Source organism: Pseudovirgaria hyperparasitica (assembly GCF_010093815.1).
Source record: "Pseudovirgaria hyperparasitica strain CBS 121739 unplaced genomic scaffold EJ05scaffold_2, whole genome shotgun sequence".
NCBI classification, from domain to species: domain Eukaryota; kingdom Fungi; phylum Ascomycota; class Dothideomycetes; order Acrospermales; family Acrospermaceae; genus Pseudovirgaria; species Pseudovirgaria hyperparasitica.
In genome coordinates, this window is record NW_022985550.1 from 220,784 (window position 1) to 247,300 (window position 26,517).

Below are 26,517 nucleotides of genomic sequence, written 5' to 3' on the forward strand. Positions count from 1 at the left end.
TTTTTGTTGGAATGTGCGGTCCCGTATTGCGGAGACTCGACTGGAGGCCCCAAAGTGTAAGACCTTTGGTCAACAATGAACAAGATTCTAGATAAGATTCAGATGAAGCATCAGGTATATCACATTTTCAGCATTTATTGACCTTGATAATAATCAGACATGGAGTTCTATAACGTGTGGAATAGCATGCTGTACTCCTATCTTTGACGGTGACTATAGCAGCTTGTTAGACGTGTCTAATTTTCGTGTTGGACGGGCGTATGTCATCGAGATCGAAGCCAAAGTTCATTAGGATCCGACTGAAACATGCGGTTCACAAGGTGTTGTAGATGTAAGCGGCTTGCGGGAGGCGCACCATAGCGACATTCCTGTTTCGAGCATTGATAACGGACGAATGAGAGAGTGTGAAGGGACCAGGTAGTGATGATGACACGTGAAAGAAACAGCGGGCAACAGTGACAGATAGATGGGTTTCAGCATCCGTCAGACCAAGATGGTGAGTGGTGGATATGGAGAGTGGAGGGTGGTGATTGTGGTGATGGTGTTTGCTGCGAACGTGGCTGGAGAGGGAATTGGAAAAGAGTTGTGGGGAAGATGGAGAAGGGCACGGACTCATCACGTGGCTATTCGCCGTTCTGTGACGGAAACTGCGTCACAGGCTGACAACTACTTTCTGCTTTCTGCCGGTTGTTGTTGCTAGACTTTCCAAATCTCGACCGGTGGGCACCCAGCTCACTCATCCTCCACACTACTCAGCACCAACATCCGCATACGCATCCGCAGTCTGTACGTCCCTATGCGAACTGTCTGAAGCTTCCGAATCGTCTTGCTTTGGCCCCATGTCCTGCCATCCCCACGTGCGCCACGTGTAGCGCGCCGGCCACAAGCATCGACCGATGACGTTACGAAGCTTCGATCCCCAGTTCGGCACCTAGAGCACAAGCATGAAAGGCCCACGGGTGATGTGCATTCCAAAAAAAGATCCCACGAGCCTCAGCTGAGGCTCAAACAGATCACTGTCCACCACGGCTAGGACGCCGCTCATCCGTAAATCAGAAAGGCACATGGACAAAGACAGGAACTTGCAGACCAATGGAGCACGTAGCTGGATGCCGTAGGGACGAGAGATTTCTCTGATAGGTCTCTGCTCACGACAAACATGGCTTGAATTCGGCCATCGACGATGGTACCTCTCTCTTATCACCTTACATGCGAAATTAGGAACGTAAAGGTAAGTGGGTTTCGCGTTGGAGGATTCTAGATGGTACACAATACTGTGAGTGGCTTTGCTTTGAGTCGATATGGACGAAGGGTGGGGCCTCCAAAAGATATGTGACAACGCGGCGATCTTCGTGTTTCTGAATCCTGCAGGATGGGAGACGAAAAAATACTCGAGATAAACCAATCACAATCCCGGAGGTCAGCTGTCAGAAATACTACTGCTGAGGGGGGTCACTACAGCAGTCCTGAGTCCTGGGGCTGCAATTCACCACAAAGCCATAACGCCCCCAACGCCTGGTCTCTGCATTCCATGCTAGCGCTCATTATCGACAGCCAACCCAACACCTGTGTACGGACAACCAGGCCTTTGTCGATCCCGCACCGTTACGGAGCAGTTTCCATATATCCTTGTTTTTCTTATTGCAGTCAAGACTTATATCAATATCTTGTTTCCGCCAGCCCTGTCCAGCTTCGATATGAACAATCTGAATCTATCTCTTCAACCTAGACAGACCAGAACATACCCAACCGCAATACCAATTCATCTCACCACGCTTCAACATGTTCGATCCACCAGTCTTTGAGCACACTACTGCTCCCTCTCCCCCTCCACCTGCGAATGGCACAACACAACGGAGAGAAATCTCATTCATTTTCCCTTCGCCAGTCAAGGATGGCCAGCCTCGGTCTCGCAAGCTGCGGGCATCGTGCGATTCTTGCTCTCTCGCAAAGGTAGCTTCTGCCTGGACATGTTTATATTTTTCCCAGCTCACACTTGCCATAGGTTCGGTGCAGCAAGGAGCACCCAATATGCCAGAGATGCAAGAACATTGGCCACAAATGCAACTACTCTCCTTCTATGAGATTGGGCAAGCCAAGATCCATCCACAAAAAGCCAAAACCGGAGAAGCATCCCCAAAAGCCTCTACTGACTCCGATGGAATCGAAGCTTGAACCAGTCACCAGCACATCTAAGCCGATGACTGACATTAGTGATGCCAATCTCTACAACCTAAATGCACAGAATACCGCCTTCGACACCCTCCTTGGACTCGACGGTCCTCTACTACCAGAATCCGACCCTAATCATCTCAGTAACATCATGGATGACACTATCTACTTTCCTACCAACGAGCTATTCACGCGCCAACCGAGCCTGTCAACCTTCTCAGATAGCAGTATTGACGACTATCTGAGTGGGAATTCAATGGACTTTGCGCCAGACTTTGCATTTGACAGCCCTGAGCCAATCAATGCCGTGCCAGGCCTTACAAGTGACTCGGAAGATGATATTACCAACTGTTTCATCGACCCAAAGAGTACACAGAATGTTGGATTTTCAACAAATCCTCTGCAAACCCCTGAGCCTTCAACGCCTGGGTCTCCAGCCCAAAAAGCGCATGACTGCACAGAGATCGCGTTCAAAGCATTGAACAGCCTATATTCCTGCGAGAGTGCGCATAGCAAGCCAGGATCATTTCCTGACAACTTCACTGCCATGGAGAACATCATCTCGGAAAATGATCGAGCTATGGAAATCGTCGAGCGTTTAATGGCATGCCCTTGCTCCATCAGCCCGAACTACTCAACAACTCTCTGCTTCATACTGCTAAAGGTGCTTTCACTATGCAACATTGCACAGGGCCTCGGCGGAGAAATTCAATACCCAGGCATTTTCACACCTCGCCAGTCGCTGCCCGGTGAGGATGGTGAGCGCAGAGTCAAGCAAGCCCAATCCATCATTACAGGCCTGCGCAGGGTTGAGAAAGTTGTCGATGAGTTCTCATCACGTTTCAGCCGCAACACAGATAATGGAAAGATCATTGACGAGATGGTCTACGTCCATCAAGAAAGGATGCTCCGGAAAATGCTCCGGAAGGCGGCCGGATCCGCCATGATCGGCATGGGCTCCCCAGAATTTTAGATATACCATCCCTGCACCTTGGTCCGATGGTTTCCACCGCTGTTGAATAAAGGCCCTTTTACAAAAATCTTCTAAGTGTACAAATCTCCTTCATACTATAGAGCATTGCGGCTTTGTTTTCGTCTCTTTCTTCGCGGCTTCTCCGTGATTGATGTCTCGCGGCTTCAACCCCAATGTCCATAATACCATGAAATATACCCATTCCGTTCAACAATCGCGAATGGTCTTGTCAATATCACCTGCGAAGTGTACTAATGTACCTTGATCTAACATAATCATTCCACACTATCTGTTCGCTTGGACACACAGTATACATCACGCTCATCGGACGCAAAGACATTAACCACTTGTTATGGTACAGAGACACTATTGCCCATGCCCGAGGTCAACTTGCTATCACTCCCTATCGTTGCGCTCTTCGACTAAACTCCTTAAGCCTCCCAAGCTTTCCACGCTTTCTACGCTTTCTACTGAAAGTCCCGCCTCACTAAATTTTCCAATCCTCAATCGGAACCACGATTCGGTTTTCTACATCCATCACCATGAATAGTTCTATTCATGCATACATCGGACTTCCGGGTATCTCCACCGAACATGTCGTTGTCGTAGAGGAGTGCGACCATCCGTTTCGAATGTGTAGATTTTTTTGAGGACCGGGGTGGGATTGATGGCCGTGCTCGGACACCTAATGCACAGCGATTCATCCATAACACGCTATAGGGTACCTAATGGCAGCATCCCGCGAATCCTACATACTACATCCTGCCGCACATTAGGTCTGGTCTGGGTATATTGGGTATGAGCGTGGGTATGAGCATTCGAAGCACGTGTTGTGTCGTCTCGTGTTGTGTGCAATGTACATGTACATTTTAATGTGCATGTCAATGTCGGTAGGTGTGTTGGTGTGCTAGGCGCATGGCATGCACGCGATCGGGAACGCTCCGCGTGCCGTCGGAGGGTTCTGGGCGATGCTATTGGATGGTGGCTTGAGGCGCGAGAGCGTGTGTTGGGTGAGGGGATAAGACTAGGGAGTGAGGGTGCAGATGTTGGAGGGATTGTAACTTGTGGGTTGAAATGGGTAGGAGGGGAATTGGGAGATTGGTGGAGCGGAGGAGATGGAGGGCAGGAAATGTGGATAGCTGAGGGATGATGGTATAGCAGGGGATGAGGGTCACGGATTCGATTGATATGTGCGATTATGCAGTTGTATACTTGAGACTGCGTGAGATAGCGAGTACGCATGAAGGTAATTACCTGGCTTTCACTTCGTCCTCATCATATCGCATCCATCATCCTATCACAACCACGCAAGCGTTTACCTATATAAGACAAATGACTCCTACTACGCATACACACGTAAGCAGACCGACCCGCTCTCCAGTTCACGAACCCGCACAGCGTATTAATACCGCCATCTGTGCTCAATCTTCTACCGTGTTTGCTACCACGCGTATACATCGGAACCAATCTATTCCCACCCACACCGGCAAATGCAGTATACAGCGTGCCTCTTCATGTCCATGACGTCGCTGCATCCTCGAATTGCACCTGGCGTCGCACATGGCGCCAGCCCCATGCATTCCAAAACCTCGTTCTGTGCTATAGCCATGATCATCAATCCACGACTCGACGTCTAGTGTAACAGCAGTCTTGCACACACGCACACACCAGGTATCGAAGGACTTTACGTTTCAAGTGCGTCGATCCCAATGGAGATCCCAGGACGAGGCCGAAACTACCATGTGGATGTGATGTGGATATTTAGAGATGGTGGGCAAGGGTAAGGTGCCAAGAATAGCTTGTGCTTGTTGCTTGCTTCCAATGCTTGCTTGTGTCAAACAAAACGATCGGGGCGCTATGTCGGCATTGCCCGTGCGAGCCGTGTTGTGCATGCGCATGGCTCAATTGGGTAATTGTCCTTGTTTTTGGAGACAAGGCGATCGCGATGCAGAATTGGGTACTTTAAGCATTGCACGTGGGGCGGGTGGGGGCGAAGAGAAGGTCAGATCTACCGGGGTGACGTCATTTCAAGGTCGGATGAGTCTGTGTGGGTGTTTGTATCGTGAACCTTAGCGGACGGGTATCTGGTGGTTGTACAACTGTGCTTTATATAAGGCTGGAGCGTACAGAGTCGTACAGGGTGCTGTCGCAACTGTTTTTTTTTTACTTAAGCGATGTCATACTTTGCGTTGGCGGCGTCCCGATGGTGAAAGATATAACAATGTGACAACTTTCTTCACAGCGATGTTGTTTAATGTCGTCAGTCACGTGTTACAGGCGTCAGATTTGATCTTTCTGTTCCGTACATCCGCTGATGGTCTCTTCTGAATATGTCCTATTTCCTATTGTCAACATGAATAGGAGCTATATTCAACTTGCATTGAAGAGCGGGTCTAAACTAAGCTGGACGATTGCTATTGTGATAGCGATATATGCGGCAAGCCTGCTTCTCGTATCAATAGCAGGAACCTGAGATTGTTAACACTGTTCACTTCCATGTTCACCTATGTGATAGCTTTCTCGAGAGCTATTCTTCCGCCTCACTCCACTGAATATGACAGCACAATAGCAACTAATCCCTTCAGCGATTCACCCCCCGGCCACACATATTTAAGTCTTGCTCTCCAGATCATTCTCTTCGCGGCTTCAAATTTTCAATCACATTCGTCTTTTGTACGCACGCCGTACTCTCAACTCTTTCGCATACGTTCAACTTTCGAGTTTCGCTTCAGCATTTCGTCGAATAGTGACAGGTCACATCAACATCAGTGCTGCATCAAAGCGAGCATCAGATTTCAACTCACTTTACAGAAGCCATCTCGCAGCCACGACTAAATGGCAAAGCGCAAGGCAAACACTTCGAAAGGTGCGGATCGAGCACCCAAAAGAGCAAGGATCGCGGATACTCCGGAGATATTCGAGGATTCTATCATCGAAAAAAGCGCTGAAGAAAAGTGGAAGTCTGCGAAGTCAGAGGTACGATGAGCTTTCGGCCTGTTAGTAGGTGTATGTTGCTGACTCTCGAGTGTAGTGGAAAGTAGAGCGCAGACGCCTCGCAGCTAAAGCAAGGAAACCAAAAACCGGATCTGTAGACCCTCCACCACAGACTGCCAATCCCGATACTTCTTCATGTGACCCTACGACAGAGTCGGGCTCGCAAACGCAAGCCGCTGTCGACTCACCGATGCAAAACAAGACATATGATGGTCATTCGGCTGACGATTCGACCGTGCCGCTCCATTCCGAAAAACTTGACGAATTGGATGAACGTCTTTGGAGCCTGCACGAAACTGCACACAAAGCCACCCACGAAGGGTTGATCCAGCTCATCAGTAGCGTGAAGCAGATGGGCGAAATCATACGAGCCCGAGATGCGGAACTAGCATTACAAAGCGAGAAGATCGAGGAGCTGGAGGCAGAGCTTGCGGACTTTCGCGCGAAGAAAGCCCGTCGCGTCCACTTTGAGCCACCGGTGAGCGATGCGAGTGAAGGAGATGAAGACGCCGACGGGGAAGAGGGCGAAGAGGACGATGGATCGAGTGACGGAGCAAGCGAAGCTTCATGAGCGGAGATTGACGAAGCGAGTAAGTCTATCGAAGGACATGGTGAATCGAGCAGAGTATGACTGGGAAGAATGAGCACTCAGACGGATGTTCAGAGTTTTCAAAGCCGTCAGTCAGATTTTGACGCGTGAGCCCTCGACTCTTCCAGTACGGGCCGGATGTTACGCATATCGGGAGTATATGCTAGAGGGATTGGGATGACTGTGTATACCAGCGATGCTATCAGCTGTTATACGAGCGGACTTGGTTTGATGTAACATTGCGGTCTTCTCAGATACGAGCTTTGGCAGAGGAGATCATGGCAGTACGCGTCGGACGCTGGCCGTCGTCGCATAGCAATCAATCTGTATGATAGTTGCTTTCATCATGAGTTTAAGAAAATACTCGTTGGTTGCTCAACCTTTTCTCCGGCTTAGAATAGTGATGTCTTTCACGTTGTGCGTGAGTGTGCACGAGCCTGTACAGATACTGAATTCTTGACACCTCAGGCATCCATGGAACTCACTAGCCCCTTTAGTATTAACTTCGTTCAAAGTCTTCTGCTTCTCATGGATGAACAATAGCACAGAGCCCATGATATGATATTTGACTGTTTATATACAGTAAGTAGCTGCCAGTTCTCCTGGCCACCATACGCCAATCATGCAGCACAATAACACCACGGCAAAATGTGAGGCTGAGCTGAAGTTGCGATGAGTGCACTCTACCACCGCTCCAAAATTTCATCCTGTAACAGATCTTCTTTGCGTATGTGGATTGCAAATAGGTCTTGTCAGCGTGCCCGTCAGTATCAATGATATCGTGACACTCGGTTACAAGACTGTCATTTTGCTCCACGATGTCTTGTCAGAGATCAGCTCTACTGCTACCAAGATTCGACCGTATGCTGGAAAAGTCGGATCGTTCCGTGAATCATCGGACCGTATCGAGGAAGAGATATCGAAGCCGGTCAAGTGTTCTGCACGCATATAAAGTCTCATCGGCGATATGTTCGATATGTTCGATACGAGACTTGAGCCTCTTCGACAGCCTTAGCGCCCGATCGGACCCTCTGTCAAAGCATGGCAAGGTCGCAGAGCCGGCATGGGAAAGGTAAGGCTATTGGCATGGGACTTCACTGGGTCTTTAACAGCAAAGAGCCGTTTATGTTCTACATGAATGCCTTGAAAGATCATCATCAAGTCCTTGATATTTCCATCGCCATGAAGATCCTAGGAGGCAGCCAGACTTACGACCGTGAAGGACTTGGGTGGGTAGCCTTTGAGTATGGTATCGGGGTAGCCTTCTAAAGTGTTTTGCAGACATGTCAGACTAGATCTTCAGACATCACTTCAGTATGTTAGGGGCATACTGTAGCACTCCACAGTCAATTCCGATTTTCAAGTAGACTGGAACCCTTCGTCAAGGCGGGCAAAAACTTATTTGGTAATCTAAATGATCTTCTTTGGGTAACTCACACAAGCAAAGCAAGCAAATCGTCCATGAGCAGAATAATCGCAATTCTGTCTCCACAGCTCTAACACTGTTGTCGGCTGCTCCAGAGTCCGACCAAGACTGCAACGTAGCAGACACTGAGATGACCGACCAGAATCCTGTGCGCTATCTGGATTTTGACTTGAACAAGAATCAAATGTGTCTTCAGGAGTATCTTCGAGGCTTGTATCGCAAGTCACTTAGGATTGGTTCTGTCGCCTTGAGTGACAGCGCAAAATTCCCTCGGACTGTTTCAACTTGAAAGCAAATCAACTACTAGCTTGATGACCCTTCAAGCCTGAGCCGACCTCAGTCATGAATGGCTGCTCAGTCTGGAGCTGGCCCCAGAAACGATGCAATGCCGAGGGCTGTTTACAAAAAAGACAATGACAGCTCAATTAGTAATTCGGAATATCCAAAAGCAAGTAGCAGGCGAAATTCTCCAAGGGCACAAACCTCAAGTCCGCACACCGCACGCGGCGTCTGTTGTATTCAACGAGCCGTCCGTAGGTAGACTCAGAGGCCTTGTAAGGGCTCATGTCGACCAACGGAAGGCAATGTGAGCCGATTATTGTAGCCAATTTACCACTCGCGATACCTAACAATTGATAGAGGGACGAGGTGCCGAAGAAGCAGCTGGTACCAGCCCGCCTGTCAGACTAGAGGATCGTGTTGGCAGGAAACATGCCTCTCTATGACATGTCTACAAAGAACGTCAGGCCTCCCTGTATTGTGCCCGTTTTCAGAGCGTTGGTATTACGATATCGTGGATGACAACCACGGAATCATTATCATATCACGGTGGGAGTAGTCCATCAACCTAGGCTCTTTGCTTGCCCTGTGTATGTACTGTACGAGCTAGGTGTCGAACGGGACGACGTTGTGAGCTTTGTGGAAGGTCGTAGAGGTACTGGAGGAGGCGGACGCTGCTGAGAGAGGACAACGGGTGGGTTCGAGAGGGCGAGAGAGCAGACGAAGACTGAAACCCTAGAGCTAGAGCTAAGGCCTCTCATGCCAATTCCTGACTCTGGAACTGATCAGCAGGTGTAACTTTGTGGACTCATACGCCTTCATTCTTCAGGTCCCGTCATATATAGAGCTAGGCAATAGCATCATATTGAGGCATTGACCGATTCTAGTAGACGCCGAACCGGCTTTACAGAGAAAAGCACGAATGTACATGCAAGTATGCAGGACCAAAGTCGCATGCTCAGCATAGATGGCACCAGAGTATCTTGCGCAAGCAAATTTCAAAGCAGAGCAGCTTGAAGTACCTGGTCAGAGACTCGAGTGAATGCTATATGCAGCACCGCAGTCCTCTTACCTTGACCAGTTAAGACTCAAGTTTCTGTTGTTTGTGTTACTTTGTCGAGCCGTGTCACTTTAAGTTTACTGGAGGTTCGAAAATGACCTGGCCTGTTTAAGAGGAACAGAAGTGAACAACAGTTACACAGTTTGTTGTGGTAGTTTAAGGCATCCCTGTAGCGACTAATAGCATTTCACTCATACAACAAGGTGCACAGACATAATTAGAACAATAGCGCAGGCGAAAACGTTGATGTGCGCCAGTACAAGAGTGACTGTCACGTTCACGACCGTCCACTCTTTACAAACTTCCACCAACACACCAACAGCAGCCATTTGAAACTGCAAGTTCTGCCGTGGACCAACGCCAGTATGATCATCGACGGTGTGGAAGTCAGTATAGTGTCGGCCACTACTGGTCTGCCACTTCGCGAGTACCTTGCTCCAGATGATGCTAAAGGCGAGACCCAAAACGTACGCTACATTGAATCGATCGCTGGAGAGCAGTTTTCTATCATATACAAGTTGCATCCCGAGTTTAAACGCCTAGGTTGTTCCTTAGTAAGCCTTTATAGGGATGCCTGGAAAACATATCGCCCAATCCCAAAGGTAATTAATTCACCAATCGAGTTGTGTAAATGGACTACAGGCTTGAATTACCTTGACGGCAAATGGTACGAGGGTCAACTCGCTTTTAGCGACTACGAGCTACGTAAGTGTGTAACAAGAATGCAATTTCAATCAAACTGACGGATTATTAGAGGACGAATCGACTGAAGATGACCAGTCTATAGAGCCCGGCGTGATGAAGCTCAAAGTAGTAACGCGTGTGCAAGTGTCAAGAACTAGGATGGGAGCCTCATAACCGCAAAAATGCTAGGCTTGTAGTGAACGAAAAGACAACCATAAAGCAAGTAAAGAAGGATGGCGTTAGCCACCTTGTCAAGTGAGTTGTGACGTTAACATCAAATAGAAATTTAGGCTAATGCGCTGTCAGGCCTGTGCTCACAGCTCATTCTCTACAAAACCCGAAAGATGATGGCACTATGCATTATAGAGATATCAAGAAAGGCAATCCTATCGAGTTCACATATATCTATCGTCCCAAGAGTACGTCTACTAGACTTCACCCACAAAAGCCTTATTCATATACTAACAAAAACAGATGTTCTTTGCAAGCTTGGAATCTGTCCCCCTGAGCCAGTCATCACTGTTACGGAAGCAGTCGACCTTACTCATCTCAGCAATGATGAAGACACCGCCAATCTTGTTGATCTATCTCGCATTGGTCATGATAGTGATACCGGCAGAATGCAGCGATCTTCGATGCACGTGAACGGAAGATCCCTCAAGCGCGAACGTACAGAAGATTCTGCAGAAGATCTGCATGCCGAACTGGCAAGACTTGAAGCGCGCCGGACAGAGCTCAAGGCTCAGCTCAATAGCAGAGGAAGAACTTCCATGAGTGTGTCTGTCAAGCGAGAGGCAGAGTTTTGAGATGTCGACCTGACCTGATACGCCTCAAGGCCTCAACTCTACTTGGCTGCGTCTTCCGGCAATCTATGGCGACTCAGAATGCACTGACGTCTGTATCACATCAAAAGTCCCTCATGATTCTATCTCATGATTCACTTCACATAAGGATCTTAGATTGTCCCTTGTCGCTATACTGCCCCCATCGAACGCTAAGTTCTGCTCATGTCGTTCTCCATCTGTCTGCTAACGGATGTTTACACATGTTCTGGAGGAAAGTCACTCTAAGCGCTTGGTTATCATATGAGGGTTGGCATCATTCGAATATTGGTCACACATGTAGTGAACCATTGATCTGGAGCTTGTATCACTATTAAATTTGGTATAGACACATTATCAAGCTCCCTTCAATTCACACTAATTCTATTTTCTTATGAGCACTCTCGAAGCTGAATTGCTAGATTCACTCTCACACATAGATGCGCACATCAAAGTAAATACAGGTTTTGTATAACGCCAGACAATACCATGGTGGCAAAACACGGAAGTAAGCTACTAGCTGCTTTATTACTTTTAGAACTTTGACGACTGGTGGTGATATGTGACGGAGCCAACCATCATCTCCACCCGTAAATTCTGCTAGCCATATGAGAAGATAGCTATGAGTATCGAAGGTATGATGTCTCCTACCTCCCACTGTGCCTGGAATGCTTTAGGTGTGATACTTGCAATTCATGAGTGATGGATATTGTACGACAAAAATTGAGATCATGTGGCAGCGATTGTGAGAGACTTTGATTCATGGCTACTTTCTCGACAACTTGGATGATACATATGACGAGTGATATGGCTTGAAGATTGAATGTGGCCATGTTGGCACTAAGGATTCACCTAGACGAAGCGGATGCGGTTTTCGACATAAGAGCAAGACTCGAGTAGGTGCTATGAGCCTGAATCCCACGTCCCACGATATTCAAGGAGTAATCTTGTGGATAGGTACAAGTGTACGGAGCAGCGCGAGGACACTAATGTCGTCATTCGTTTACCGTAGATCACAGACTCATGTCTGATGTCCAATACGACGCCGTTTGAGGCACCTCTTATGTACATCTTCTCCCATCGAGCTCTGCTCATCAAGGCGCAGCTTGGATTATGACCTCTCGAGATGGACAAATCATCTTAGTGTGTCCTGTGACAATGTCATGGGGTTCATTAAACGACATGGAAAGACTTCAACGACATGAGGCGACTGGTATCGGCTCCACATATTGTAGAGATGCTCACTCGCTACCATGCGCACGGTATGGTTTACGTTACTGACATGCTTGGGATCTTCTACTAAGTGCTCACATGCAGGTCCGAGAACAAGCCGGTTGCGACATTTATGTAATTACAGGGATGCATTTGGTTCAGGTCGGTGAGCAGTGGATCATCAAGTTGCCAATGATCCTGGCCTTTGAAGCGATACACGGGTCAACATGAATGTTTTATAATTTGACCGAAGTCAAGTGATGGACCCTCTATACGGCGGAACTTCGCGGAAGGAGTCAATATACACCGTTTTCTCGAAAAGGTTCTTCCTCACACTTTCACGACGCACTTCATGGTAGGCAGGAGAGTCAGGATGCATGATGGCTTTACAGTACAATGCTCCTACGCGCCATTTGTACTCATTTTGAAGATGATTGGGCGTAGACCGGGAAATGGGCTTTGAGATGAGGTGAGCATAACGTCAGCTCAACTCGGGACTTACGAGGACAAGAGCCCATTCTACTGGGCACCATGATCGTTTGGTGTATCCAAATGACTATGTTGGTATCAGAGCCGGTAGTCATCGTTTAGATCCCTGTTTTAAGACTGTAGGATTCGGGCCAATTCGTTGTCAGTTCCGGGTGGTCGGTTTTTGAGCCGCATACCGACTGTCTCAAATTCAAGGACCTGTTGAGCCAAGCTGTCGATTATACATTGCTATGAGCTCCTCTAGTATATACTGTTATCAAAAGTTGGGAATCTTCGGAGCAATACGCAGCAACTCTCTAAGAGAGCAATTTCGCCCTAGGACAGTGTGCATCATGCTGCGAAGCCGCTTCGTATCGAAATACTCTCAAATCCCTCATTTGACCAACAATTGGCGATTTTAGACACGGAATATGCATTACGCTCTCGCCGTCTGGTACCAAACCAATGATCGTAGACGTCCAGCGAAAGGAACAAGGAATGTGACCAACCTAGATACAGTCATCTCAACGATTCAGCCTCTTCTATGGTTCCAAGAGACGGAATAGCCAAGACGCGCATTCCGCTCTCAGGCCCGCCTGAGCTGAAGTCTAGAAGGAATGATGGCTTGCGCAGATGCCATCTTGGCATCAAAACAGCATCTCAACAATTACACCTCATGTATAAAAGGCTCTGCGAATACTGTACTCGAGAACACACAGCCCAGCATTCATCTGTCATAACTCACTTTCTTACCACTACATCACTATCGGTCAACTCACCCTTTCGGACATAAACGCCATGAAATACACACTCCTCGCCTCGGCACTCTTCGCTCTTGCGACCGCTGTCCCCTCCAACTTTGCTAGAGACAGCACCTGCGACTGCGGCCCAGCACCTATCTGTATTCAGAGCTGGCCCGAGTCATGCTACTGCCAAAACGACTATCTGCGCAAGTGCTATGAGATGTGCGGCGGCGCCCAGCCAACGTAAGCAAGCGCTGCTCCCACATATTGAACAGCTTCGCCCGTACGTTCCTGGGGCAAAGGCTAACATTGGACAGATATGGCGACTGTAGCGCCGTAGCTAAGAAAAGGCAAGAGACACTACCGTTTAGCTGTGCCAATGTGCGGTGTCGCGAGGGCTTTGTGTGTGTGGGCGCAGGAATCTGTGTGCTGGACACGCCGTGCGGCGGCTTTGCCGGGACACCGTGTGCTGACAAGCAAACGTGTGTAGATGACCCGCGCGACGATTGTGATCCGCAGATGGGCGGCAGTGATTGTATTGGACTCTGCTTGCCGTATCAGGGCTGATCAATACTATTTCTCATGAAGTTGGAGAGCTTTGGCCTTTTGATACTGATAGGGGATGGAAGTGGAGGTTCAGAATGTAGTCGAGATGAGAGTGGGTAGAATTTGACATTCATCAAGTAGTTCTTGCAGGGTACCTTTAAAGATGTTATCGCCATGATACCTCGATATCTCTTTTCTGTCCGTATTTGGCCGTATGTGTAACTTCAGCCCCATCTTCGAGGACTTGATCCATATTTACTGACCACAAAGCAGCACAACATGCTAATCAGGTGGGTCTGCTTCACCTTCTTGACACCATGTCGTATGAAAATAATATTATATGACGTATGCCTAGTACTCAGGAGTCAGAACCTCGCTATCCTTTACCCTGTATGTAAACAAACTACTTGTCGTCCGGACCAGAGGTACTCTTATATCTCGCTACACGCGGCGACGACCTTCCTTTATGCTAGTTCCGTTGCAAGCATTCTGTCTCTCCAAGCTTATATGTCTTAAAACTCTCCTTCACTCGCTCACCTCGATCTCAAAGCCGCTAAACTTCACCTCCAAACTCTCCAGCTTCCCTTCCTCCGCCCCAGGCTTCGGCTTACAGGTATAACAACCCACACAAACATCCTTGCCCTCCTCATCCTCAAAAACCCACGTCAATTCCCTGACCGCAACCCTCTCTCCTCCTGGACCCACTCTATAAACCCACAAATTGCTCCCCTTGCGCTCCATCTCAACCGTAATCTCGCGCTCACCACAGGGCGCTAGACTCCAGTCTGAAAAGGGGTTTGCGGCAACGACGGAGTGGAAGGTGGAAGACTCGTAGAATTCTATACCGGACTTTATCCATGAGGGGTAGGGTGCAGATGCTGATGCGGGTGTGAATGGGGCATGTCGGTTCGCGGTGGTCGGGAGAAGGAAGATCAATCCTCCTTGGTCGTACAGAGTGCGCCAGGTTGCGGAGACGGTAACGCGGGCACGTTTGAATTTGGAGAGCGGGACTGTGGTTGCGAGGATGGGACCGTTGAAAATGTCGCGTGAGGGAGGCGTGCGGTAGAGATCGGTTGGGTTGGTTGTGGTAAGGGTGAATGACGATGTGAGTGGGTTGAATTGAGGAGACTGTGTGGCGAGAGGATGATTAATGTATCTGAACTGAAGAAGCATTGTGGCCTGGTTGTATGGCGGCTGAAGGTAGTTGGGTAGTGTAATTTGGATATTTACAGATGAAATCAGTGTGAAGAAGTGCTGGCCACAGGGAAGCGTGCGAGTACGAAGTTGAAATGTTTGGCTTGAGGATCTTAGATGTAAAGAAAAGATTTTATATTCTTATAATCTTGTACCAGGCCCCACCCTATGAGTAATATCACAAAGCTTGATGCAGTGGACCCTTGTGGAGCTGGGGTTATTACCGCATTTGGTAATTCTTGCCACTCGTATAACAGAAGACAGGGTTTCTCGAATAAAAGTCGCCTTAACTTTGGAGTCATGTAGAACCGAAGCTAGAAGAAGATATTGCAATATACTCTCCGTACTGCGTAGTATGCTATCTTACTACGTCTTAGACCAACGTGAGTCTACATTTTTCGAGCCAAAAGGGATCATGACAGTGCTTGCGCTATCCTTAGATCATCTCGGAGCTTTAGATCTGCTTATGGTAGACTCAAAAACAAAGCAAGCATCTTAGGATAGTTAGGCGTTCCCAGCCCAGTGACCGGATCCCAGCCTTGCACAGCAGAGAATCCGTCTGTACCGCATCCTGGGTTAGTCCCATTTGTGATGTCGTTGAGGACCCACGGATTCTTGTAGAGGACTGCATTGAGAAAACCAACAGGTGTCTTCCCGATGGCAAGCCTCTCTTCATTTATTCTATTGACAACGGAGGCAAAAATCGGGCAGCTTGCGCTTGTCCCTCCAGACAGACCAAATTCTCCACCAACATACGTAGCGATATTATCTCCAACTGCAGCAACGTCAGGAATGCCACGACCAATGCGGTTATAAATACCACCATATGATCCAAGGGTACCGACTAGATCAGTGTTGTTAACAATGGCGCTGTAAGACTTGTAAGGTGGGTTGTGCTTTGCGAAAAAAGTGTCAACGGCAGACTTCTGATAGTCTGGAACGGTATAGACGTTGCTGAAACCACCTCCAGACGAGAAGTTGACGTGGTAAGGATGGCCAGCTGGATCAAAGACCGCGCTTTCCGGCTCAAAGACTGTCTTTCCCGGATACACTTTAGTGGCTCCGACGTTGGTCACCCATGGACAATTGTTTGGCCACGTAGGATTGAATATCGTTCCTTGTGGTCCTAAGCACCCAGTAGGACCGTCAAAACTGTAAGGTTCGGGGTAATTGCCAACCCCAGCATCTCCAGACGCAAAAATGAAAGACACTCCGCGCAAGCCAAGTTTCAAATATTCATCACATTGCCGCTTTTGGTATGCCCAAGGTACGTGTGCTTCCTGACCACCGTACGAGAAAGATATTACATTGGTTGATTTGTAAACCCCACACTGGGTCTTCCCTTTATAGCCACCAGGAGCTGGGTCAGGATAGATCGGGTCAAGGTTGGGATCGTCTCCTGTTTCTCCATAGGAGGATTTGGTACAATAGCTGCCATCAATTGCATCCAACAGATGGTTGAAGCCATAAGTGTACGTTTGATTGGGATCCAACTCGTAGATTGCATCATCTTCCTGGTAGATACTTATCCCCTGAGGGTATACAATGGGATAGGCAAGCTGAAGGTCGAGTTCTACCTCACCTCCAGCCTCAGAAGTGTTGTTGGTCGGTCCCGGACCACCGTCAATTGAGATCACTGTTGGATGGGTTCCATTCTTGATGTACGGAGTAAAGTTGGAGAAGAACAGGTCCAGGTCTGGCTGATAGTAGTACTGAGCTTCAGACTCGTAGATTCCCAATACATTGGAAGGATTCGGTTTACGGGAGCTAGCAGCAGGTGGGATGCTGTAAAGCGCAGCAACGCAAGCTGGCGTGATCGTGCTATCACACTTGCTTAGATCACTACTGCTTGGAAACTGTATGGGTCCTTTCGGTCGGTAGAACTTGTGTGGTGTTATCTTCCGTTCTGTGCGACGCATCAAGTCGTGCTTCGAATTTGGAGCATTTGGAGGTGCCAATAGCTTGATACCAGGAGTGACATAATCGATATGCTTCTGAACATGTATTGGTACATAGTATTCCTCGCAAGCAGGAAGTATGCCACCAGTGACTGAGTCTTCGTACTCGTAGTACTCTGTATGCAATATTCTTTCTGCCTCGTCAGCTGTAGCATCAAACGCGAACCAAGCCTTATTGTCTGTATGTACGATACGATCAATGGTGATACCAGAGTCAACGAGCCAATTTCGAACCGTCTCAATCGTCTCGTTTGAGGGGTGGAAGAACTGGATGATCTCTTCGGATGTCCAGTGCTTGCCATAGTTTTTCGAGTCAGGGTCAGACACGTCCAGGAGGTGCAGATGGGCATATTCGAGATTGCTCTGAGCTAATCCTATACGCATTGGTAATATTGACCTAGAATGAACGCGTTGGGCTTTAGTCCATCTTGGATGTATCGTCGCTCGCTTCTCGTGGACTGCATGGTTTGACGGTACCGCTAGAGCGAGGCCTGCTTTCAGCAGAAGCACCAGAGTAACAAAGTTGAGGCCTAACATAGCTGTAACAGTATACAAGCTCATTTGAAGAGTTGACCACATTCTGGAGCCATCGAGACTTCAGACAAGAGCATGTCTTATAGTACCAAATGACGTACAAAACCTGCATTAGTCCGGTATCTCCAATAGGCAGGTAGATAGATATGACCCCTCTCTCTGTTAAGCATGCTCGGGTATCACAGTTATCTGATTGGAAAGGAGAACGCCTTCAAGGCTAAACACAAACGCCGTGCTCTATCTAAATCTGTCCAAGCCTTTTAAGCCACGCTTGGCAGGAGCTTGTCATCCTCAGACAGAAGCTTGTCTTTCAGGCATGGGGAATCCATTCATTGGCAGGGCAACTTACCTTGGGGAGTCGCATAGAAGTTACTAGTGATTGGCATTGCACCCCAAAGGCGGCACCAAGCATCTATGATCACTTCGATCTTCAGGCGTAGCTTGTGACCAATTGCAGATTCAGCCCGCAGTTGTGTAAAAAACCATCTCTAGGAAGCTTATATTCCCCTGTCAGGTTTGCTACAAGGAAATGTTCTATAATCGGGAAGACCTCGGGCAGGGAGGATTCTGGCTTTCGTGAAGCAGACAAAGCGAGGTTTCTATCCTGAAGCCAGGCCCGGGGGATGATGGCCTCAGGCACCAATTACGCATCCATGGGTCGGTTCCATGGACGGATAACTCTTTCCGGGAGACTCTTTCTCCACACTCCAGCTTCAATGTCTTCCGCAGCACTACATCACGGCCCGCAATCCAGTGACGTCTGTCTACCATGAGTGGAGGTCCTGTACGCATTGCCGTCGAGGGTTGCGTAGGTATCCGCATCATCCTGCCCTTGGACTAGGCTAATATGGCTGCTCTATAGGGCCACGGCACGCTTCACTCCATATACGCGTCCGTCGCACGTTCCGCTAAGCTACGAGGCTGGGAGGGTGTGGATCTGGTCATAATATGCGGAGACTTCCAGGTATGACGCTCGTCTACCCTAGCTCCAACATCGCTAACACGGACAGGCAGTGCGTAATTCCTTCGACCTGAACTGTATGTCAGTGCCTCCGAAGTATCGCGAGATAGGCGACTTTCACGAATATTACTCTGGCCGGCGTCTTGCTCCATACCCCACAATCTTCATCGGAGGCAATCATGAAGCCTGTAATCACAACTGGGAGCTATATTACGGTGGATGGGCAGCCCCTAATATCTATTATATGGGTGCCGCCAATGTGGTACGCTTCGGTCCATTAAGGATTGCTGGTCTCTCCGGTATCTGGAAGGGGTACAACTATCGCAAGCCACACCATGAACGTATACCATATTCGCCTGATGACGTGAAGAGTGCCTACCATATAAGGGAATGGGATGTCCGGAAGCTACTCCAACTTCGGACTCAAGTAGACATCGGTCTCAGTCACGACTGGCCCCGTAAGATAGAATGGCTTGGCGATTGGAAAACGTTGTTCGCGAAGAAAGTACATTTCGAAAAAGACGCACGAGATGGTAGCTTAGGCAGCCCGGCTGCCAGATATGTCCTAGATAGGCTCCGACCGCCGTTCTGGTTCAGTGCTCATTTGCATGTCAAGTTTGCAGCAACTGTCACACATAAGGCTCAGTCAGCGTCAGACGAGATCAAAGCGAACAGCGCGGCGCAATCAGCTACTCCTATCATTCCCAAAAATGACGATGAAATTGATCTCGATATGGACGATGGCGATGAACAACCAGCCTCTGTGGCTATTGAGGGACTGTCCAAACCGACCGAAGATCTGAGAGCACAGCTTCCAACATCATTTCTGAAACGAAAGGTGCCTGAACGTAACATCACGCTTCCGACAGAGATCTACAATCAGACCACTCAATTTCTTGCTCTAGACAAGTGTCTAGCACATCGTGAGTTTCTACAGCTTCTTGAAGTTGTGCCCACAGAGGCGACTCCTGTGGAGCGACCCTTCTCACTTCAGTACGATAAGGAATGGCTTGCAATCACACGCGTCTTTGCCAAAGAGCTCATCGATGGTAGTCCAAATGAGAGTTTATCCGAAGACAAGGGTGAGCGATACTATCGCCCGCTAATTGAACAGGAAGAAACCTGGGTAGAATCAAACCTTATAAAGTCAGGGCGCATGGGCATACCAGAGGACTTTGCAATTACTGCACCAGCATACGATGCTGCGGAAGGGCTTATGCCGAGAGGACAGCCAGTAATTTACAAGAATCCGCACACACAATCATTCTGCGACCTGATACAGATACCCAACGCTTTCCAGCCGTCTGCTGACGAGCTTGCTGTGTGGGAAGGGCGAACATCAGTGACGACGCAATTCGACGACCATGTCTACGTTAGCGGTAGAGGAGCTTCCCACAGAGGTCGCGGCCGTGGATCGTCAAGGGGTGGTAGAGGGAGCGGTAGGGGCCAACGTAGGTGAAGCGACGCTTCTCGCCGTGGTGCGGTCGTGCATCGATTATTGATTGCCATAATATTGCCACAACGAGGAAAATTCCGGGGTTCGATGAGGACCCTCGTAAGGGTTTGGGCAAGGGTCGTCCAGATCTTGCCTGATATTGGCCTGATTATTTGCCGCACGCCAGTGCATTTCGGTCAATTTCCTGGTCAGATCTGAGACAGTAGACAGTATCCACGTTGGGATGTACCCTTCAAGATTACTACTTGATGTTCATAGCAACATCCCAGGGCATTGCAGCAGACGCGTATATGACGAGTCACTGGAAGATTCGGAAGTATGTAGCTTATCAAATAAATTCCCTGCTCATGGTGAGGTAGCCACCACCTACGCCATCGCGCAGCGATACCCAAGCACGACGCCGCAGCGTTCGCAATCATCACCACATAAGCAGATGCAAGGCAGCGGATGATGGGCACGAAAATATCACTATAGTGACGTCAAACTTTGTGGTGCCCACATTCCAGAGCAAAGGGTCTACATATCCCTGCGTGCCAGCATTGTCGCGATACTCGGAGGAAGCATCGAAGTACGGAAGAAGACTGGACCAACCACGTCAACGACAACGAGACTTCCGTGGTAGGCCATCGTGCGATAAATCAGATGCAAGCTGCAGTACAAACAGTAAAATCGAGCCTGCTGACGAGCAAGCGGAAATATACGCCATGATGGGTGGCTAGTTAAAAGGACGCGCAAGAGGTGTGGTCTATCGCAAAGGCTGCCAGCCCCCCTGTGTGGTCTCCGGCCCCGGTACATCTTCCAACACGTCCCTTGTCCCGATTCACGAGCATTTGTGAATATCAGGGTCTGGGACCTGCGGATCGGCATCTTTTAGAAACCTGGTGGGCACGGCTCACCTGCTGCAGCAAGAAAAAAATAGAAACGCATTCCTTCGAGAAATTTGCCATGAGCGCCAGATTGGACCTAGAACTGTACCAGCACCAGCTCGCAACTGGCCATGCTTCCAGGCACGAAATTAATTTGACAGATTTGATCGAAGCAATAGATTGGGTGCGCTTGTACTGTCCAGGCCACAGTCGAAAGGCACTACCACGGTAGGATGCCTTTCATTTGTGGTTAAGCTGCAGTTGGTGCTGGAACCGATCTGCATCTTCTTAACGCTGGCTCGAACGGCGTCTTCCTCCACACCAAACCTAAAGTATGTCGAGGCGTGTTCACAGACCCAGGGTCCTACGGGAGCCAAAGAAGGATCGCCCGCCTGTTGTGTGTAGCTTTGGATTTCCCCCTCTCGCGACCCGTTGCGGAGCATGCGCGCGTGTCGCATACAAAAGCAGCCTTCTCCCTCCATCCCTGACGGAAGTCCTATAGCAGACAATCCTCCGTATCAGGCCTCCGCTCGCGCATATATTTCCGACTCATCACTGTTGTTGGTGCCGTATCTTTTTTGACCAGCCTCCATCCACTTGCCAGCATTTCATACTACAACGCTAGCCCCTGCACCACCATTTTTGCCTTCGGTTTCAACAATCAACACAAGCCATATTTTCTTCTCAGTACGCTCATCAGAACACCCTTCAATCGACATGGCTGCTTCCAAGTTCACGGAGTTACTGGACTCTAATGTCGAAGTCTATCATGCAAACAATCTTAGCTTAGAGGACATCATCGCCGAGACTCAACGCCGGTCCTCATCCGGATCGAACGACAGCCAGTACAGCAGACAGAGTTCAAGTCCCACAAACTCGTCTCCCACCGAACCATCGAAACTCAAGTTGAGACGCCTAACGTGGGGAATCAAGAAAGGATGATAATGCACACGGCATCTGCACCCACTAGAGTTGATCACACACTGATCACATCACAACATCTGAACGACATAGGTCTACCTCAGTCCGGCTGCATATCGACTCTGCAACACCTCCTGCTCCGCCATCATAACGTATGAGCTTGCGTCGCCTCGCGTTCAAAATTCGACTTTGAGGCCTACGAAACCACGACGAAACCCGTGTCGAGTCTGTGGTGGCGATGCGAGACGCGAATACTCCGTGGTCCGCACCTGTCACCCAGTCGTCCCACACCACGCCAATCACGAGACCACACCTAGACCACCAGTAGCCAGTAGCCAGTAGCCACACAGGGCATCCTAACTTAACTTTGGCATGGCATTTCGCAAATTCCACCTATTGTCTTTGATGTCTCACTGCATCATCACACCATCTTCGATATCACGAGCTTGAGGTTTGGGAATATCCGATGAGGTCTTTCAGGAAGCATCGAAGGCGCAATCCATACTCCCTTGTGGGATTACAGAAAATAGCGTTATTGCACACTCCATGTATATGTATACATACTACAAGCGATGCCATGGTAACCAAGCATGCGCAACACATCAAAATTGCATATATACCTACACCACACTCCACTCTGCATTCTACACGTTACAGTTATAATAAACTATTACAAATTATCAAAACACTATTGTCTCGCTCAACGGTTTTCTAATACGCACACCGCTCCGGCATAGTGATACACATGTGACACTCACACGTTCTCTAGAAGTGTTTTTAGGGCGACCGCTTTTACTGATTATAGCATAAGCCTCGGAAATTAGTGTCAGCAAAAATATCATGATTGCTACTGGGAACGGCAGAAGGCAGCAGCAGAGCAGAGACGGAAACAATGAATGGGATCTGCAGCAGGCGACCTTAGTGAGTAATGGTCAACCAGGCGGCGGCCGCGACCACTCAACAAACAAACAGCTAAGAACTATTAACCTTTCCGTTGTAGGCTCAGTGTCGAACTCCCCCTTCCTCTCATAAGTGAAGGTGGCACGAATCGCGCAACCATCTATAGTATCGTATCATATCGTGTAAAGCCTATCCCGCCTCGCAGCGCCACTTCCATAGTATATGCGGTGCGAATGTGAATTATTTTTCCTCAAGCAGACGCGAACCGTTTGATACATTGTCTAGACCGCAGAAAAAGGCATCTGCGCAATAATAAATTCAACAACTCAAGTTCAAAATCAAACCTAGATGTTCATGGATGGACCTGCAAATGCACACGCATGCACGCATGTCACTGTGACCATGCCACTATTCTGGAAACGAACATATCATCCAGTCTTTCCTGTTCCTTGGGCGATTGCATCCATAGCATTAGCAGGTAGGCCCTATTACCACAAGCTAATTAGCCGTGCGGAGAAACTTGTCGTGCATACAGTGCAGTGCAGTACAGCTAGCCATGTGGCTACTGTTAGTATAGTTCAGTCAGACTTTCAGTTCGCAGAGAGAAAATGATCGCGTGCGCATGCTCGTGCACTGGGCTAGTTCGATAGCGCATGTCTAGAGAGATATGGATGTAGATAGGAAGAGGGATAGGGCATTGATAGCATGCAACCGGATGCGAACCGTGGGCCGGTGGATGGCTATGGAATTTTGTGGGAACTGTGAATATTTGGGTGAGCGATGTGGATCGCGTACCTGTGATCAGGGGGAGGGGAAGGGAGGCGAGAGGAGGGGCACGAGCCTGGGGAAGTCAGGGGCAAGTAATCCGGATGCCAGTAACAAAGGACAATGGAATTGGCCCATGTCCATGGATGGATTTCTTCGGTCTTGCCTTTTCTTACGGGCGGAACAGGGCAGGACAATTTGTCTATTGTCCATTCATCCCATTGTCTATCGGCGTTCCGTCTGTTCATCCATTCCATTATCTATTGTCTCTCTGTCGCGTAACCATTCATCGGCTGCGGCACAGGCGTTCGGTTTGTTCTAGAACATCCATGCATGTATTGACTCATCGCTGTGTGAGTAGACACGGCATATAGGCACGCAGGTAGGATGTCGGATGTAGAGTGGTTTTTATGGAGTGTAACTCTGCTCTTGGCGCTTTTATTCTTTTCATCCATTCATGGTCTGACTAACAGGGGACCGATGGATAATACCTGTTGCTTTGGTGCTCCTCACCGCTTCAACTAACGGCTTTAGCGACCCACTAAGCCTTGCGGGGGCACGCTTGCAACCATTGCACTACGTTTGGGGGTACAGTTTGGGATAGCCTAACAATCACTTCATTAATACACTTCTAAAAAGCTCTGTTATTCTCTTAGTTTTCTATACCGTTCAGGTATTACAAGTATTAACAGCTATACTCGTTGGAACTCTAGGGAATAATTAGTAGACATAGAACATTGTCCAGGTAGTGTATATTTCAGGTGATTGAATTTCTGAGTCGCATCTTTTCTGTAGTTACTAATGAGATTTCGTACAGCTCACATGAATCTTTTCCTCTATGATAAGCGTCCAAGGAGTCGCTGTCTCTAAAGTAACACGATTTTGAGAGGCGAGTGATGCATAGCGACTGAATTTCAATATTAAAGTGAAGTAGCTCTGTATGCGGGAGAATGCATGACGGGCGAGTAGGGACACGACACGACACCGCCTTGGAGCAGTTGCCTCATACTATGGGCCCTCAGGCCGCTCGTAGGCTGTAGCTTGCATATTATGTTGGAACTTGCATGATATAAGGCCTAAGAAGCAATATGGGAACCGAGATCTGGTTTGTTTTCGAAGTGCTGTCATTTTATAAGATAGGGAGGCAGGAGTGGACAGTAGTCTGCTGACTCAGCTAACTTATACTTGAAGTTTTTAATTCTATCATAGCTTCTCAGTCACTAATGTACAGAGCTCTGCTTTACACTATCTATGTGAACATCTGACAAGCCCTTCATCGGCCCATGCAAGGCGAGATGAGCACAACGAGGCTGGCGGTTGACCTAAGAGGAAGACCACCACAGTTCCACGAAAAACGCCCACGACAAACACTGCAGGACAAACAAGCTCGATGAGTGGCTGTTCTGTATGACCCTGGTTCGTCGGGACTTCAGTGTCCGATACGGTGGGCGCTTGTGTGCAGTACAAATCGTTTCTGTATAGTACTGCACCCTCTCATTTATCTCTGTAACTCCCACTCTACCCATTGATGTACGTCAAATCCACTTTTCATTTTCGCGGACGGTGAAGTCAGTCACAACTTTCGAGGCACAAATGGCTTCTAGCTTCGAGTAGTAAGTGGTGTATCATCAGTGTCAACTTCGTTGACTAATATTGAGTAGCTTCATTCAATCACAGCAGTTTACCTTCTATATTGGCCGAGAGGAGAAACCTATTGTGGTGCATGCTGCTGTAATTGCGGCGACTAGTCAGCAGCTGAATGTGCTTATCAATGGCGGAATGGAGGAATCTGAGAAGCAATCTGCTAGGTTCAAAGATGTCCGTGTTGATGATTTCATTCGGTTCTGCGAGTATGCCTACCGTGGAGACTATACAGTACCTCCGTGCGAAAAAATCCGACAGGAACAGAACTCTTTAGATGGCAAGACGCAGCCTCCAGATGAACAACCCCAGCAGGAACCGAGCTCCGTAGCTATCCAGACACAGGAGGCCAGAGAGGAGTGGCCTTGGACGGCCGATCCATTGGCATCCAAGAAAAAGCCCAAAGGGAAAAATAGGAAACACGCCAACGACTGGGGTCAATCGATAGACTTTGATTACCCATCAGAAATACCCAAAGGAGAAGAGCCCCCTGTTGAGCTTCCTCAACATGAAGTAAAGCCTGCCCCAAGAACTAGGTTGCGGACACAATTTAACAGTCGAGAATTCCTCACCGACAACGACCCGAAAGCTCTGATCCTAAAGAATTTCGAACCGAAATCCAACAAGGCCGCGCACGAGAATTTCACACCAGTCTTCCTCGCTCATGCACGTCTTTACTGGTTTGCGCATCTCCGACTGATAGAGCCGCTGAAAGCGTTAACCCTGCGCAAGCTGCACAAGACGCTGTTGGACTTCAAACTGTACGACAGTCGCGTCGGAGATATTGTTGAACTCTCGAGGTATATATACTCGAACCAAGACCTGCCCGGCCGGAGCGAGGATGGCACTCTCGATGAGCTGAGAAAACTAGTAGTTGAGTATATCGTTTGCGAAATCGATACGATTGGAAAGAATGATGAGTTTGTCAAGTATATCGAAGAGGGCGGTGAGTTTGTCGGGGATTTCTGGAGGATGACAAGGGATTATATAGCCTGATCTAGGGCAATATACGTAGCTAGTCTGCACAGATAAGAGCGCTCGTGCAACCAAAAGTCCTTTATTCTGCTCGTTACTTATTCTCCTATACCTTTTGCAGGTCAGGATTGACTCGCCTCCGCTTGGGAGTCAAGATTTGTCTAATTGAGTATCATCACCATCAGATCTGCGGATAAACCTCAGCCTGGCTGAGGGACATCGCAATGCGTCGATTGTTCGAGAACGGCTCCAGCTTCTCGAGCTCATCATCAAAGCACCAACATCGACAGCAACATCGACAGCAACATCGACAGCAACATCGACAGCAACATCGACAGCAACATCGACAGCAACATCGACAGCAACATCGACAGCAACA

General features: G+C 48.6%; 11 protein-coding genes across 11 annotated transcripts; 7 read left to right on the forward strand and 4 right to left on the reverse strand.

Moving 5' to 3' along the window:
• The first annotated feature begins 1,341 nt into the window (after positions 1–1,341).
• On the forward strand, positions 1,342–3,321 carry EJ05DRAFT_176875 (uncharacterized protein). The gene is made up of 2 exons (XM_033739560.1): positions 1,342–1,953; positions 2,006–3,321. Exons 1-2 carry the CDS (start codon positions 1,783–1,785, stop codon positions 3,143–3,145), a joined length of 1,311 nt encoding a protein of 436 aa, XP_033604021.1. The 5' UTR covers positions 1,342–1,782; the 3' UTR covers positions 3,146–3,321.
• Positions 3,322–3,777: 456 nt separating this feature from the next.
• EJ05DRAFT_176872 (uncharacterized protein) lies at positions 3,778–4,447 on the reverse strand. The gene has a single exon (XM_033739559.1). It carries the CDS (start codon positions 4,385–4,387, stop codon positions 3,860–3,862), a length of 528 nt encoding a protein of 175 aa, XP_033604022.1. The 5' UTR covers positions 4,388–4,447; the 3' UTR covers positions 3,778–3,859.
• A 1,533-nt stretch (positions 4,448–5,980) lies between these two features.
• On the forward strand, positions 5,981–6,710 carry EJ05DRAFT_482439 (uncharacterized protein; the record flags this gene model as incomplete). Its single annotated transcript, XM_033745167.1, has 2 exons — positions 5,981–6,121; positions 6,177–6,710. The coding sequence occupies 2 exons, from the start codon at positions 5,981–5,983 to the stop codon at positions 6,708–6,710; spliced, it is 675 nt and encodes a 224-aa protein (XP_033604023.1).
• Positions 6,711–7,769: 1,059 nt separating this feature from the next.
• EJ05DRAFT_496480 (uncharacterized protein) lies at positions 7,770–8,443 on the forward strand (the record flags this gene model as incomplete). The annotated part of the gene is made up of 3 exons (XM_033746400.1): positions 7,770–7,957; positions 8,010–8,042; positions 8,176–8,443. The coding sequence occupies 3 exons, from the start codon at positions 7,770–7,772 to the stop codon at positions 8,441–8,443; spliced, it is 489 nt and encodes a 162-aa protein (XP_033604024.1).
• A 1,320-nt stretch (positions 8,444–9,763) lies between these two features.
• EJ05DRAFT_176922 (uncharacterized protein) lies at positions 9,764–10,403 on the forward strand. The gene is made up of 2 exons (XM_033739561.1): positions 9,764–10,198; positions 10,248–10,403. Exons 1-2 carry the CDS (start codon positions 9,859–9,861, stop codon positions 10,349–10,351), a joined length of 444 nt encoding a protein of 147 aa, XP_033604025.1. The 5' UTR covers positions 9,764–9,858; the 3' UTR covers positions 10,352–10,403.
• Positions 10,404–13,476: 3,073 nt separating this feature from the next.
• Positions 13,477–13,988, forward strand: EJ05DRAFT_496482 (uncharacterized protein; the record flags this gene model as incomplete). Its single annotated transcript, XM_033746401.1, has 2 exons — positions 13,477–13,664; positions 13,739–13,988. 2 exons carry the CDS (start codon positions 13,477–13,479, stop codon positions 13,986–13,988), a joined length of 438 nt encoding a protein of 145 aa, XP_033604026.1.
• A 51-nt stretch (positions 13,989–14,039) lies between these two features.
• Positions 14,040–15,265, reverse strand: EJ05DRAFT_472557 (uncharacterized protein). Its single transcript, XM_033743208.1, has 2 exons — positions 14,231–15,265; positions 14,040–14,179 (listed from the first exon to the last, which is right to left on the reverse strand). The coding sequence occupies exon 1, from the start codon at positions 15,138–15,140 to the stop codon at positions 14,493–14,495; it is 648 nt and encodes a 215-aa protein (XP_033604027.1). The 5' UTR covers positions 15,141–15,265; the 3' UTR covers positions 14,040–14,179; positions 14,231–14,492.
• A 141-nt stretch (positions 15,266–15,406) lies between these two features.
• On the reverse strand, positions 15,407–17,656 carry EJ05DRAFT_460420 (putative protease S8 tripeptidyl peptidase I; the record flags this gene model as incomplete). Its single annotated transcript, XM_033742613.1, has 1 exon — positions 15,407–17,656. The coding sequence occupies one exon, from the start codon at positions 17,654–17,656 to the stop codon at positions 15,626–15,628; it is 2,031 nt and encodes a 676-aa protein (XP_033604028.1). The 3' UTR covers positions 15,407–15,625.
• A 766-nt stretch (positions 17,657–18,422) lies between these two features.
• Positions 18,423–20,073, forward strand: EJ05DRAFT_534967 (DBR1-domain-containing protein; the record flags this gene model as incomplete). Its single annotated transcript, XM_033749219.1, has 3 exons — positions 18,423–18,461; positions 18,516–18,617; positions 18,664–20,073. The coding sequence occupies 3 exons, from the start codon at positions 18,423–18,425 to the stop codon at positions 20,071–20,073; spliced, it is 1,551 nt and encodes a 516-aa protein (XP_033604029.1).
• A 380-nt stretch (positions 20,074–20,453) lies between these two features.
• EJ05DRAFT_177799 (uncharacterized protein) lies at positions 20,454–21,104 on the reverse strand. Its single transcript, XM_033739563.1, has one exon. The coding sequence runs from the start codon at positions 20,935–20,937 to the stop codon at positions 20,587–20,589; it is 351 nt and encodes a 116-aa protein (XP_033604030.1). The 5' UTR covers positions 20,938–21,104; the 3' UTR covers positions 20,454–20,586.
• Positions 21,105–24,657: 3,553 nt separating this feature from the next.
• EJ05DRAFT_530280 (uncharacterized protein) lies at positions 24,658–26,161 on the forward strand (the record flags this gene model as incomplete). Its single annotated transcript, XM_033748962.1, has 2 exons — positions 24,658–25,135; positions 25,184–26,161. Exons 1-2 carry the CDS (start codon positions 25,116–25,118, stop codon positions 26,157–26,159), a joined length of 996 nt encoding a protein of 331 aa, XP_033604031.1. The 5' UTR covers positions 24,658–25,115.
• Positions 26,162–26,517: the final 356 nt, after the last annotated feature.

Bases quoted from the DNA above. Each gene is read 5' to 3' on its own strand.
- EJ05DRAFT_176875 (XM_033739560.1), top strand. From the start codon at position 1,783: ATGTTCGATCCACCAGTCTTTGAGCACACTACTGCTCCCTCTCCCCCT. The intron at 1,954-2,005 runs GTAGCTTCTGCC...CACTTGCCATAG, and splicing joins ATTCTTGCTCTCTCGCAAAG to GTTCGGTGCAGCAAGGAGCA.
- EJ05DRAFT_176872 (XM_033739559.1), bottom strand. From the start codon at position 4,387: ATGCGTACTCGCTATCTCACGCAGTCTCAAGTATACAACTGCATAATC.
- EJ05DRAFT_176922 (XM_033739561.1), top strand. From the start codon at position 9,859: ATGATCATCGACGGTGTGGAAGTCAGTATAGTGTCGGCCACTACTGGT. The intron at 10,199-10,247 runs GTAAGTGTGTAA...ACGGATTATTAG, and splicing joins TTTTAGCGACTACGAGCTAC to AGGACGAATCGACTGAAGAT.
- EJ05DRAFT_472557 (XM_033743208.1), bottom strand. From the start codon at position 15,140: ATGCTTCTTCAGTTCAGATACATTAATCATCCTCTCGCCACACAGTCT.
- EJ05DRAFT_177799 (XM_033739563.1), bottom strand. From the start codon at position 20,937: ATGCCGATCCGCAGGTCCCAGACCCTGATATTCACAAATGCTCGTGAA.